This window comes from Carcharodon carcharias, chromosome 3 (assembly GCF_017639515.1).
Source record: "Carcharodon carcharias isolate sCarCar2 chromosome 3, sCarCar2.pri, whole genome shotgun sequence".
Lineage (NCBI taxonomy): Eukaryota > Metazoa > Chordata > Chondrichthyes > Lamniformes > Lamnidae > Carcharodon > Carcharodon carcharias.
The window spans coordinates 150,355,603-150,368,691 of NC_054469.1; the positions used below are offsets into that span (position 1 = coordinate 150,355,603).

At 43.7% G+C, this 13,089-nt stretch overlaps 1 protein-coding gene across 1 annotated transcript in view; it reads left to right on the forward strand.

Moving 5' to 3' along the window:
• Positions 1–13,089, forward strand: part of chn2 (chimerin 2) — a 383,216-nt gene that overhangs the window by 239,564 nt on the left and 130,563 nt on the right. Inside the window, exon 6 of the mRNA XM_041184893.1 lies at positions 1,022–1,307. Coding sequence (XP_041040827.1) covers positions 1,022–1,307 — 286 coding nt within the window. The remainder of the gene's footprint in view (positions 1–1,021; positions 1,308–13,089) is intronic.

Below are 13,089 nucleotides of genomic sequence, written 5' to 3' on the forward strand. Positions count from 1 at the left end.
ATGGATGGCTTCACACTTATTCACACTATATTCCACCTACCATGTTCTTGCCTACTCACTTAGCCTATCCAAATCCCCTTAAAACCTTCTTACATCCTCCTCACAACTTATATTACCATCTAGTTTTGTGTCACTGAAGTCCCCACCCAGAGTACAGTCTGTGCCCTTGCCACTCTCAGTGCTTCCTCCAAGTGGCGTTCAACATGGAGGAGTAGTGATTCATCAGCTGAGGTGGGTTGGGGTGGGGGATTGGCAGGTTATGTTAAGTGGTTTGACTGATACCATGAGACTTCATGGGGTCCGGAGTCAATGCTGAAGACTCTCAGGGCAACTGCCTCTTGACTGTATACCACTGTGCCACCACCTGTGGTGGCTTGTTCTGCTGGTGGGACAGGATATACCAGGGATGGTGATGGTGGTCTCTGGGACATTGTCGTTAAGTTATGGTTTCATAAGTATGACTATGTCAGGCTGTTGCTTTACTAGTCTGTGGAACAGCGCTCCCAAATTTGACAAAAGCCCCCGGATGTTAGTCGGGAGGACTTTGCAGAGTTGACAGGGTTGGGTATGCCATTGTCATTCCTAGTACCTAAGTCGATGCCAGGTGGTCCATCCAGTTTCTTTCCGTGCTGAATTTTCTATAGCAGCTTGATACAACTGAGTGGCTTGCTGAACTATTCTATGGGTCTGGAGTCATGTGTCAGATTTCTTGCCCTAACGGGCATTAGTAAACCAGATGGATTTTTATGATAATGGCTTACAAATGATAATGGTATCATGATCACCATTACTGAGACTGGCTTTTAACTCCAGATTTAGTAACTGAATTTAAATTCCACCAGCTGCCATAGTGGGATTTGAATCCATGTCCCCAGAGCATTAGCTTGAACCTCTGGATTACGAGTCGAGTAACATTACCACAATGCCGCTTCCCCCAGTTTGAGTTAGTCTGTGACACATTTGATATAGATGCCAGGGATCCTGCTTATGACCTATTGTCTTTTTGTTGTTTTCTTTGTAGGTTTGGATATCAGACCTTAAACTATAGATTGTTCTATGATGGAAAGCATTTTGTTGGTGAGAAGCGTTTTGAGTCGATCCATGATCTTGTGACTGATGGCTTGATAACACTGTATATAGAAACCAAAGCATCTGAGTATATTTCAAAGATGACAACAAATCCCATCTATGAGCATATAGGATATGCCACACTATTGCGAGAACAAACCTCAAAGAGACTGATCAAAGCAAAGCGTGACAGTAGGAAGGTGTCCTTGGTGAATGATGAGAACAATTCAGTTGAAAAGGTAAGAATTTCCATTTACGTTTTCTTGTTCTAGTTGCCACAGAAATGGTTATTTTGTGGCTGTATTTTTATGTGTAGCCATTCTAACATACAGTGTTATATATGCCATGTACTTCCTGTAGACTTCACAATTGCTCTGTTCTTCTTTCCATTACGTTACTTCTGTCACGCCTGTCTACTATATGAATCCAACAATGTAATATTCTTAGGCTGCTCTCCAAAGACTCCATCTGTGGTACAGAAAAGACATGTTTGCAATGCTATACCAATTTAAGTTTTTGTGTTATCTGTGCCGTACTGCTCAGCCTCCACTGTATTTTTTATGAATGTCACTTTGAGTGATAAATTGGGCTGTTGCTTATAATGGATAAAGGGCTTACAAGCTAACACTTTACAATTGGCTGGTGCCCTTTTTTGAACAAGGGTGTAAAATTGCAATTCTTCAGTCCTCTGGAAAATTATGGCCAGTGCTTCTGCAGTTTCCATCCTCATTTCCCTCATTATCCTTGGATGCATCTCATCCGGTCCTGATGACTGAAACAAATTTAAGTATAGTCAGCCTAACCAATACCACCACCTTATCAATGTCAAACAATCAAGTGTCAGAACAATAGTATCTTCTCTTTCACCATGACCTGAGCACCATCTTCTTCCTTGGCAAAGACACATACAAAGTATTAATTTAGTACTTCAGCCATGTCCTCTGCCTCCAAAACAGCCTGTCTTTTTCTTTTCAGATGCTATTATCCTAGAATTGGCCACTCTGGCATATTCCGCCATTCAATTAGAGTATTAGCTGAACTTCATTTACCCATCTTTCATAGCCTTACCTGACAAAATCTACCAATTTCAGTCCTGAAAATTTCAATTGATTCAGCTTTCTCTACCCTTTGCGGGAGAGTTCCAGATTTCCACTACCATTTGTGGGAAAATGTGCCTGTTGCTTTCACTCTTAATTCGCCCAGTTTTAATTTTAAAATTATGCCCTATTTGTTCTGGAGTTCTGCAAGAGGAAATAACTTTATTTACCCTATTAAATCTCTGTCATTTAAATATACCAATCAGATTACTCTTGGACCATTTAAAGTCAAAGGAATGCAAGGCAAGTTTGTGTAACCTGTCTTTATAATTGCCTCCTTAAGCCGATTCTAGTGAATCTGCATTCTACTCCATTCAACTCTATTCTTCTTAAGGCACATTACTTTTGAAGGGTCTGACCAAGGCTCTGTGCAGCTGGCACTAATCCAGATGCAAAGGGCATGCATAACATTACTTTGTGTTTTGGTGGACACCTGTGTATGTAGCTAGTATTGCCTGATCTACATTACTGGAGGCAGCAGCATTCAATGTTTTTTTTCCAGCTAATAGATGTAGCAAGAATACAAATGGAGTGGAAAAGCTACTATATTTGTTTCCACCCCATGCAGTGGTGGGGAGGATGTTCTTCTATGATTCCCACCTGAAACTGCAACAGAAGATAAGGGGAAAATTGGTGGTGAGACTAATGGTGCTCAGGATTTCCTCCTACCCCCCAAGGACGTTAAATATGTTATCTCCAATTGGTGAAGGGGAAGACCAGAAGTCAATCTTTGCTCAGCTTTAGATTTATTCACAAAGTGGATGTTACAAATGTATAGCTCCTAACTCTACAACTCACAAGTAAAATAAACAAATGAACTAATAAACTAATTGAAAGCCCTTTAAAGGGGCACTGTAACAAAAAGATGACATCTTAAAGGAAACTTAAATTAAATTAAAATTATGTTCCCAGGGCTGATGATGCATTCCAGCCCCTGCATAAGTGTCTCTTTATATGTGCACAAGTAATTATACAATGAGTGTTCCCTTACCTGTATACACTTAAACTTAATTTATACAATTAACAAATTCCCTTTTTCCTTTCTTGAATAAAACTTAATACTATTCACAAACACTACTTCAAAACAAGTTGAAGATGAACAAAAGATATCCTAAATTCTCCAAGAGGCATTACATCACACGACACCCCCAACTAGTAAGGTACTGACTCGCCATGGTCCATCTGTTTCACTGAGTGCTTGGCGCTTTTAGTCTCTGCTCAACAAGTGGACAGAATACATTGCACCAGGCAAATAAACAAAGCAAACAAAAATAAAGAAGATGCTAACTCTTTGATTGGAAAACTGGAACATCAAAATCATAGCATTGACAGATGACTTGCAGCTAGTCGATAATGCGCACAAAACAACTGTGATTGACATGGAACTTGATAGGCTGAATGTTGACATAGTTTCCCTACAAGTGACCAGACTCGCTTAGAGCAAATTTCTGGATGAAAAATATTATACACCCACCTGGCAGGGGAAGTGTTCAGAGGAAATTTGTGACAGGGTGTAGGTTTTGCTGTAAGGATCTCGCTACTCTCAATGATAGAAGCCCCCACTAGTGGATCAGAACATGTTCTTTCCATCTGCCTCTCAACTCAAATAGGGCCCATTAACTCCATGAGTATCTACCAATGTTGTACTCCACTCCAGAGGCGAAAGACCGTTCTATGTGGAGCTTGACTCTATCAGCCGAATCCCTAAGGCAGAACATCTATATCTAGTGGGGGATTTCAACGCAAGAGTGAGAGAGGACCATAAGGCATGGCCCTCTTGCCTCAGATATTATGGCCTGGGGAAGATTCCTTATTTAAGGAAAGGTATAAATGTGTTGGAAGCAGTTCAGAGAAGATTTACTAGATTAATACCTGGAATGGGTGGGTTGTCTTATGATAAAAGGCTGAACAGGCTAGTGTGATGGCACAACTGATGGCAAATGCCAAGTGCCCAAATCCCAAAGGGCAATTTTGAAACAGCTGCCAAAACAGCTTTTAGATTTGTATAGTATGAGGAGAGGCTCTGAAATTAGGAAATGATGTCCCTGACTACTTGTGATGATTTTATAGGAGAGTATATGCTTATTAAAAGAGTAAAGCAAAAAAAAAAACACAATTACACTTCAACACAAGAATAGCTTCCCACAATAAACAGTACTTTAAAACAGTTCCACAAGATCTTAACTTAATTACCCTCAGAGCTAACCTCCCCCTTTTCTGCTTGGCAACTATCCTTACAAACTTTAAAATCAGTAGAATTCCAGTAATTTTTACTACACAGTGCCTTGTTCCTTGGGGTGCCCTCTGAGGCTGACAGTAACTGCTTCTCCCAGTTTGGCCTTGTTCACACTGTCTTCTGGGAGGTCTGACCAGCTATCTTGCTCTCTTCTGGGAGATCTAAGCAACTACCCCCACCTAGGCTTCAGTATTTCCTTAAATGTGTCCCTTCCTTTTGACCTCTCCATTGTCTCAACCAGTCTCTTCAGAAATGCTTTCCTTCCAGAAGCGATTAAACTTGTTTCTTTACCCTAGCTCTTAGATTTTAAAAAAACAACCTTACCCTACCTTTACCTTAAGATAAAAGCAAAAAACTGCAGACGCTGGAAATCGAAAACAAAAACAAAAATACCTGGAAAAACTCAGCAGGTCTGGCAGCATCTGTGGAAGGGAGCACAGTTAACGTTTCGAGTCCGCATGACTCTTCAACAGAACTAAGGAAAAATAGAAAAGGGGTGAAATATAAGCTGGTTTAAGGGGGGGGCAGGGTTGGGGCAAGAGAGCTGGATAGAGGGCCAGTGATAGGTGGAGATAACCAAAAGATGTCACAGACAAAAGGACAAAGAGGTGTTGAAGGTGGTGATTATTATCTAAAGGAATGTGCTAATTAAGGGTAGGAAGCAGGACAAGCAAGGTACAGATAGCCCGAGTGGGTGTGGGGTGGGGTGAAGGAATCGAAAAAGGCTAAAAGGTAGAGATAAAACAATGAATGGAAATACATTTAAAAATAATGGAAATAGGTGGGAAAAGAAAAATCTATATAAATTATTGGAAAAAACAAAAAGGAGGGGAAAAAACAGAAAGGGGGTGGGGATGGAGGAGAGAGTTCATGATCTAAAATTGTTGAACTCAATATTCAGTCCGAAAGGCTGTAAAGTGCCGAGTCAGAAGATGAGGTGCTGTTCCTCCAGTTTGCGTTGAGCTTCACTGGAACAATGCAGCAAGCCAAGGATGGACATGTGGGCATGAGAGCAGGGTGGAGTGTTGAAATGGCAAGCGACAGGGAGGTCTGGGTAATGCTTACGGACAGAACGAAGGTGTTCTGCAAAGCGGTCACCCAGTCTGTGTTTGGTCTCTCTGAAGTAGAGGAAACCGCATTGGGAGCAATGAATGCAGTAGACTAAATTGAGGGAAGAGCAAGTGAAATGCTGCTTCGCTTGAAAGGAGTGTTTGGGTCCTTGGACGGTGAGGAGACGGGAAGTAAAGGGGCTGGTGTTGCATCTTCTGCGGTTGCATGGGAAGGTGCCGTGGGAGGGGGTTGAGGTGTAAGGAGTGATGAAGGAGTGGATCAGGGTTTCACGAAGGGAACAATTCCTGTGGAATGCCGCCAGCGGGGGGTGAAGGGAAGATGTGTTTGGTGGTGGCATCATGCTGAAGTTGGCGGAAATGGTGGAGGATGATCCTCTGAATGTGGAGGCTGGTGGGGTGAGGACAAGGGGGACCCTATCATGTTTCTGGGAGGGAGAGGAAGGTGTGAGGGCGGATGCACGGGAGATGGGCCAGACGCAGTTGAGGACACTGTCAACCACCGTGGGTGGAAAACCTCGGTTAAGGAAGAAGGAGGACATGTCAGAGGAACTGTTTTTGAAAGTGGCATCATCAGAACAGATGCAACAGAGGTGAAGGAACTGAGAGCATGGGATGGATTCCTTACAGGAAGCGGGGTGTGAGGAGCTGTAGTCGAGGTAGCTATGGGAGTCGGTAGGCTTCTAAAGGATATTGGTGGACACTCTATCACCAGAAATTGAAACAGAGAGGTCAAGGAAGGGAAATGTCAGAGATAGACCATGTGAAAATGATGGAGGGGTGGAAATTGGAAGCAAAATTAATAAACGTTTCCAGGTCCAGACGAGAGCATGAAGCAGCACTGAAGTAATCACCGATGTACTGGAGAAAGAGTTGTGGGAGGGGGCGTGAGTAGGACTGGAACAAGGAAAGTTCTACATACCCCATAAAGAGATAGGCATAGCTGGGGTCCATGCGGGTACCCATTTATTTGGAGGAACTGCGAGGAGTTAAAGGAGAAATTGTTCAGTGTGAGAACAAGTTCAGCCAGACAGAGGAGAGTAGTGGTAAATGGAGATTGTTTGGGCCTCTGTTCAAGGAAGAAGCGGAGAGCCATCAGACCATTCCGGTGGGGGATGGAGGTGTAGAGGGATTGGACGTCCATGGTGAAGAGGCGGCGATTGGGGCCAGGGAACTGGAAATTGTTGATATGATGTAGGGTGTCAGAGGAATCACGGATATAGATGGGAAGGTACTGGACAAGGGGAGAGAGAATGGAATCAAGATAACGAGAATTGAGTTCCGTGGGGCAGGAACAGGTTGACATGATCGGTCTGCAGGGACAGTCCTGTTTGTGGATTTTAGTTAGGAGGTAGAAGTGGGCCATCCGAGGTTGGGCGACTGTCAGGTTGGAAGCTGTGGAAGGAAGTTCTCCAGAGGATATGAGGTCAGTGACAGTCCTGGAAACAATGGCTTGATGTTCAGTAGTGGGGTCATGGTCCAGGGAGAGGTAGGAGGAAGTGTCTGCGAGTTGACGCTCAGCCTCTGCAAGGTAGAAGTCAGTGCGCCAGACAACAACAGCACCACCCTTGTCAGCGGGTTTGATGACAATGTCAGGGTTGGATCTGAGAGAATGGAGTGCAGCAAATTCAGAGAGAGACAGGTTAGAATGGGTGAGAAGAGCAGAGGAATTGAGACGCCTAATGTCACGCCGACAGTTCTCAATGAAGAGATCAAGAGAAGGTAAGAATCCAGAGGGAGGGGTCCAGGTGGAGGGAGAATATTGGAGGTGGGTAAAAGGATCCATTGAACGGGGAGAGGACTCCTGCCCAAAGAAGTGAGCATGGAGACGAAGGTGGCGGAAGAAGAGTTCAGCATCGTGCCGAGCCTGTAATTCATTGAGATGAGGGTGTAAGGGTATGAAGCTAAGTCCTTTGCTGAGCACTGAATGTTCAGCATCGGAGAGGGGAAGTTCAGGGGGTATAGTGAATACATGGCCGGGGCTGGGATTGGAAGACGGGATGGGGACAGAGGAGCAGACGGGTGGAGGGTCCTGGATGGGTGTTGGTGTCGATGAGTTGTTGGAGCTTGCGTTCCTTTGCACCTGAAAGAAAGAGAAAAAGTTTCTTGTTGAGGTGTCAGATGAGACGAAAAATAAAATGAAACTGGGGGCACGCGCAGCTTTGAAAAAGGGTGCGGCGGTGCTGCTGGAGGGAGAGGTTGAGTGTGTTCATATGGCGGCGCATGGCACTGAGTGTGGATTTCAGAATGTGACGGGAACAGCAGTCCGAGGAGTGTTGTATGTCCCGGAGATACCTGTAATCCTGGGTGGGTTCGAAACATGAGGGATGGAACTTCAATTGAAATCCACTTGGGGTAAATCTGAGATGGAGACAGTCACTGAGAAAGGAGATATGGCTGTGAAAGCGGGTTTTAGTAAATACCGTGTCACTATCTTTACCTTACACATTTTACAACCTGCATATATCCATCCTCCTTTGAACTAAAACAACTCAATCAAAAACTGCTCCTGTTATTGCTTTATGTAAAACTCTGATTCAAGTTCCTCTTGGTTCATTAACATTACAAAATCACTTCTTACTGTTGGTTTTAGACTCTTGCAGCCACTCTGGCTCTTACTCCCATTACCATATTTATAACCCCAACAGCCTGTCTTCCAGTACAAAAGAAATATGGCAGTGATATTACCAGACAAAAAATATTAGGATCTCCCATTTTCTTGACACTAGGCTTGTATCTGCTGGAGTTTAGAAGAGTAAGAGGCAACTTGATTGAAACATACAAGATCCAGAGGGGACTTGACAGGGTGGGTGTGGAGAGGATGTTTCCTCTTGTGGGAGAATGTCGAACTCGGGATCACTGTTTAAAAATACGGGGTCACCCATTTAAGAAAGAGATGAGTAATTTTTTTTCTCTCAGAATTGTGAGACTTTGCAATTCTCTTCCCCAAAAAGTGGTCAGAGCAGTCTTTGAATATCTTTAAGGCAGAGTTAGATGGATTCTTGATAAGGGGGTGAAAGATTATTGAGGGTAGGCAGGAATATGGAGCTGAGGTTAAAATTAAATCAACCATGATTTATTGAATGGCAAGCAGGCTCAAGGGGCCAAGTAGCCTACTCCTCCTAATTTGTATGTTTGTATGTAACAAACAGAAACTACTTGAATTTTGCTGTTACCATGAGCTTTGTGTAATGAACACTTACTTTCAGAACAAGCCATGCCATAGGGTGTCCTGGAGACTCCCAAGATCAGGGCATTGGCAGCAGCTGGATCTGATCATAACCAGGCACAACTGTCTCAAAAGCATTCTCAACACATGCAGCTACCACAGTGCAAATCACTCCCTGGTGTGCACCAAGGTTAGGATGCAACCCTGACATTTTTTCATTCAAGGCAGAAATGCTGTCCTTGTATTAGCATTAGCTATACTGCCCACACAGATAAAAACCAACAGTTCCTTTGCTCAATTGAACAGGGAATATCTGGCATTCTCATAGAGTGCAGAAGTGAAATGGAACATACTTTGAGACATGATCTACAATATGCACTCTCAACATATAGGAAACAAAAGTGGAAAAATGCTGACTGGTTTGAGGCTAACATCACTGTGATGGAAGCTATCATTGAAGCCAAGCGGTCTGCTTTCATTAATTACCAGAGAGACCTGTACACAAACACTCTGAATGCGCTAAGAGCTGCTCGAAGTAAAGTTCAACTGACTGCTAGCTGGTGTACAAATGCAGCAGAGATTGCCATGCCAGTGTTGGGCTCCTGAGCCGCACCATGTGATGCTTAACAGAGTTGACAACTGCGACATAAACCATTATCATAAGAGATAGAAGGCTGCCATCACAATCACTTCTTTTCGTAAAACAATCAGATGACTTGCATTAACTAATATGTTATTGCAGATTTCCTTTTTTTTCTAATATCTGTTTCATCTTTAATCTTTTTTCACTTATATTTTGGTAGAGTGTATGTTATCTCACAAAGAACAATTATCTACGTAACATTCAATGGGCAAACTGTTTTCAGTTATATACAATTTCCTTATATAGAATTTCTCCTAAAATGTTTGACGAATAAAATTTTATATTCACTGCTTCCAAAAGGAACCAGTGTTTCTGCAGCTAAAGCACTTCCAGCAACCCTTTTTGTGTTCTTAGCTTCCCAGGCTAAAGGGCAACATTTCCCATTTCCACCCACCAAAAATATTATGAAACCAACTGCACTGGAATACCCATGAAGAGCGGCATGAGAAGCATCGCTAAAAAAACTAATTTCACGTTCTTCGGGTCATCAAAGGATAGAAACTTAAGTATGCATTCCACCATTTTAATTATTAAAAAAAAATGTTTTTGCTCTTAAAATATCCTCAATATTTGGGTGCTTCACCGTAGTACTTAGTTCCAACACATCAAAGCTAACATCTGGTCTTGTCTGTGGAAAACTAATTCATCTGACCAACCAAGCTTCGTATCTACTGTTTCTTCTTTAAATGTCACATCATCTTTGTGTGATGATCTAGCACAATTAACTAGGAGAGGACTAACACTCTCTGAATACCGATTGCTGATTCAAAGTTGCACCAAACCTAATTTCTAGAGCAACATATTAAAAAAACCTCTTAAGACTGACTTCCAATCTTAAATTCCACTTTAATTTTATTAATAACACATTTCTCAAATTCCATACTACCAACCCATAAGAAATCATCAATATGCATCAAGGCGATGCCTGGAAGTTTCCCTCTTTGCTACCAATAAACATTACGGGATCTGCTTTTAGTTGAACACAGCCTATTTTCAGCAGATCCGATCTCACCAAAAAATATCACACCTTCCAGGCATTATTCAGGCCATAAATGCATTGGTTTAATTTGTATTGTTTCCCTTCTGTATCGTTTGGCTCTTTCTCTTTGAAATTTTTCACTCTGCAGAAATGAGGTTTTTACGTCAGATGATCCCGAAGTGAGAGAAGTCCAAAGTATTTGGCGGGGAGGGTTTGGCCAGCTTAGGGAGGGAGGTTGGGACGGGTGGGGTGGGCTGGGCTTTGGAGAGCAGGAGGGTAGGAAGGAAGTGGGTTACTATCTTTGGGGTCTGCCCCGATACGCAAAGGGCACCTCCTGAAGATCATACCTCCCTTCCACTCCTTTGTAAAACCTTTTTAAAAAAAACAGGTTGCCCACTCCTGCCTGCCTGCCCGCCCATGCCAACTGTATTATGACATGGGCACTCTGTTATTGGGGTCAGTTGGCTTGTTAATGAGCTCAATTCACCCTTAATTATTTATTCGTATATGGTGGACGGGCTGCCGATTTTGGCGCCTGCTCACCTACCGTGTTATGGGGTGAGCTTGGAGATGGGTACGAAGGTGGTGGATTGGGCACCCACCTTATTTTATGTACCACCCTTCCAAAAACATGCCCATTGGGGCACGTCAAATCCAGCCCCAAAATTAAAATACAAACAAAGAAAAAAGATACTTAAAGATGAGATTTCAAATCAGTCTCTGTGAGATATTGTTGCGAGCCCGTTGCTTGAATTGTGAAGTGAAGGAGTTGAAACTTTGAGGTCCTTTTTAGTAGCTACTATGGCTTCTGTAGTTGAAGAGTTGGAGTTTGCCTTTGCAGGTGGACTTAACAAGCAGAACAGGTCCTGGGAGTGAGTAAAGGCTCCTGTTTTATGGTACTGCAGTGGTGGTCCTTAGTAGCCTAATTTTGTACAGCTGTTTCTGGAAACCTTCCTCGGTGTCACCCTATCCAGAGGTAGTTGCTGTTTCAAGGTGTCTCCCTCATGATGTTCAAGATGGTTCTGTCGAAGGGTCATGAGGACTCGAAACGTCAACTCTTTTCTTCTCCGCCGATGCTGCCAGACCTGCTGAGTTTATCCAGGTAATTCTGTTTTTGTTTTGGATTTCCAGCATCTGCAGTTTTTTTGTTTTTATCTCTGTGTTTAATTGACTGCCACTGCTCTTCAAGAAATGCCTACCTCCTTGAAGAAGTTCTGTTCTTTCCTGCGACAAGATTTCCGTTCCTCTCTTTTGCCTTGCTCACCTTCATTGCTTTCCATTTCCCTCCTGGTGTTTGACAAGGTGTTTACTAAAACCCGCTTTCACAGCCATATCTCCTTTCTCAGTGACTGTCTCCATCTCAGAATTACCCCAAGTGGATTTCAACTGAAATTCCACCCCTCATGTTTCAAACCCACCCAGGATTACAGGTATCTCCGGGACATAAAACGTTTCTCGGACTGCTGTTCCCATCACATTCTGAAATCCACACTCAGTGCCATGCGCCGCCATATGAACACACTCGACCTCTCCCTCCAGCAGCACCGCCGCACCCTTTTTCAAAGCTGCACGTGCCCCCAGTTTCATTTTATTCTTCGGCTCATCCGACGCCTCAACAAGAAACTTTTTCTCTTTCTCTCAAGTGCTAAGGAACGCAAGCTCCAACAACTCATCGACATCGACACCAACACCCATCTAGGACCCTCCACCCCTGCCCGTCCTTCCATCCCCACCCCATCTTCCAATCCCAACCCCAGCCGTGTATTCACTATACCCCCTGACCTTCCCCTCTCCGATGCTGAACGTTCAGTGCTCAGCAAAGGACTTAGTTTCATACCCTTACGCCCTCACCTCAATGAATTTCGGGCTCGGCATGATGCTGAACTCTTCTTCCGCCGTCTTCGTCTCCGGGCTCACTTCTTTGGGCAGGAGTCCTCTCCCAGTTCAACGGATCCTTTTACCCATCTCCAATATTCTCCCTCCACCTGGACCCCTCCCTCTGGATTCTTACCTTCTCTTGATCTTTTCATTGAGAACTGTCGGCGCGACATTAGTCGTCTCAATTTCTCTGCTCCTCTCACCCATTCTAACCTGTCTCTCTCTGAACTTACTGCACTCCATTCTCTCAGGTCCAACCCTGACATTGTCATCAAACCCGCTGACAAGGGTGGTGCTGTTGTTGTCTGGCGCACTGACCTCTTCCTCGCGAAGGCTGAGCGTCAACTCAAGTTCTGTCGAAGGGTCAACTCTTTTCTTCTCCGCCGATGCTGCCAGACCTGCTGAGTTTTTCCAGGTAATTCTGTTTTTGTTTTGGATTTCCAGCATCCGCAGTTTTTTTGTTTATATATATGCATGTGTGGTCATCTCTAGTCCTGGAATTGCAAACATTCGAGCATTGGCAGCATCAAGTTAACACTTAACAATCCACTCCATCCACAGGTCACCCCAACCCTCTCAAACAGGCCTGGAAAGAGTAAGTGGCAAATGGGACCCACTCTGCCTGCCCATCCTCACCCCAACACCCTATTAAAATGACACATGATGTTGGTGTCTTTTTAGAAATTTATTAAAAGCTGAATATCGAAAGAAATGGTTGGAGAGAGAGAGAGAGAGAAAGCAGGAGAGACAGGGAAATGGCCGCTCCCCAAGTGCCTGCCCGCTGGGGTGGGTGGGTGCTCAGGAAACATGGAATTGCTTGAAATTTCAGACTGGCCATTTAATTAGTTCAGAGGGTTTCTCCTACACCTGGCTGTGTATTTTTTTGTGTGGTGTAAATCATTTTGGAGACACATGGCAGTGTAATAAGATTCATTATTAAAAGTTTGAAGAC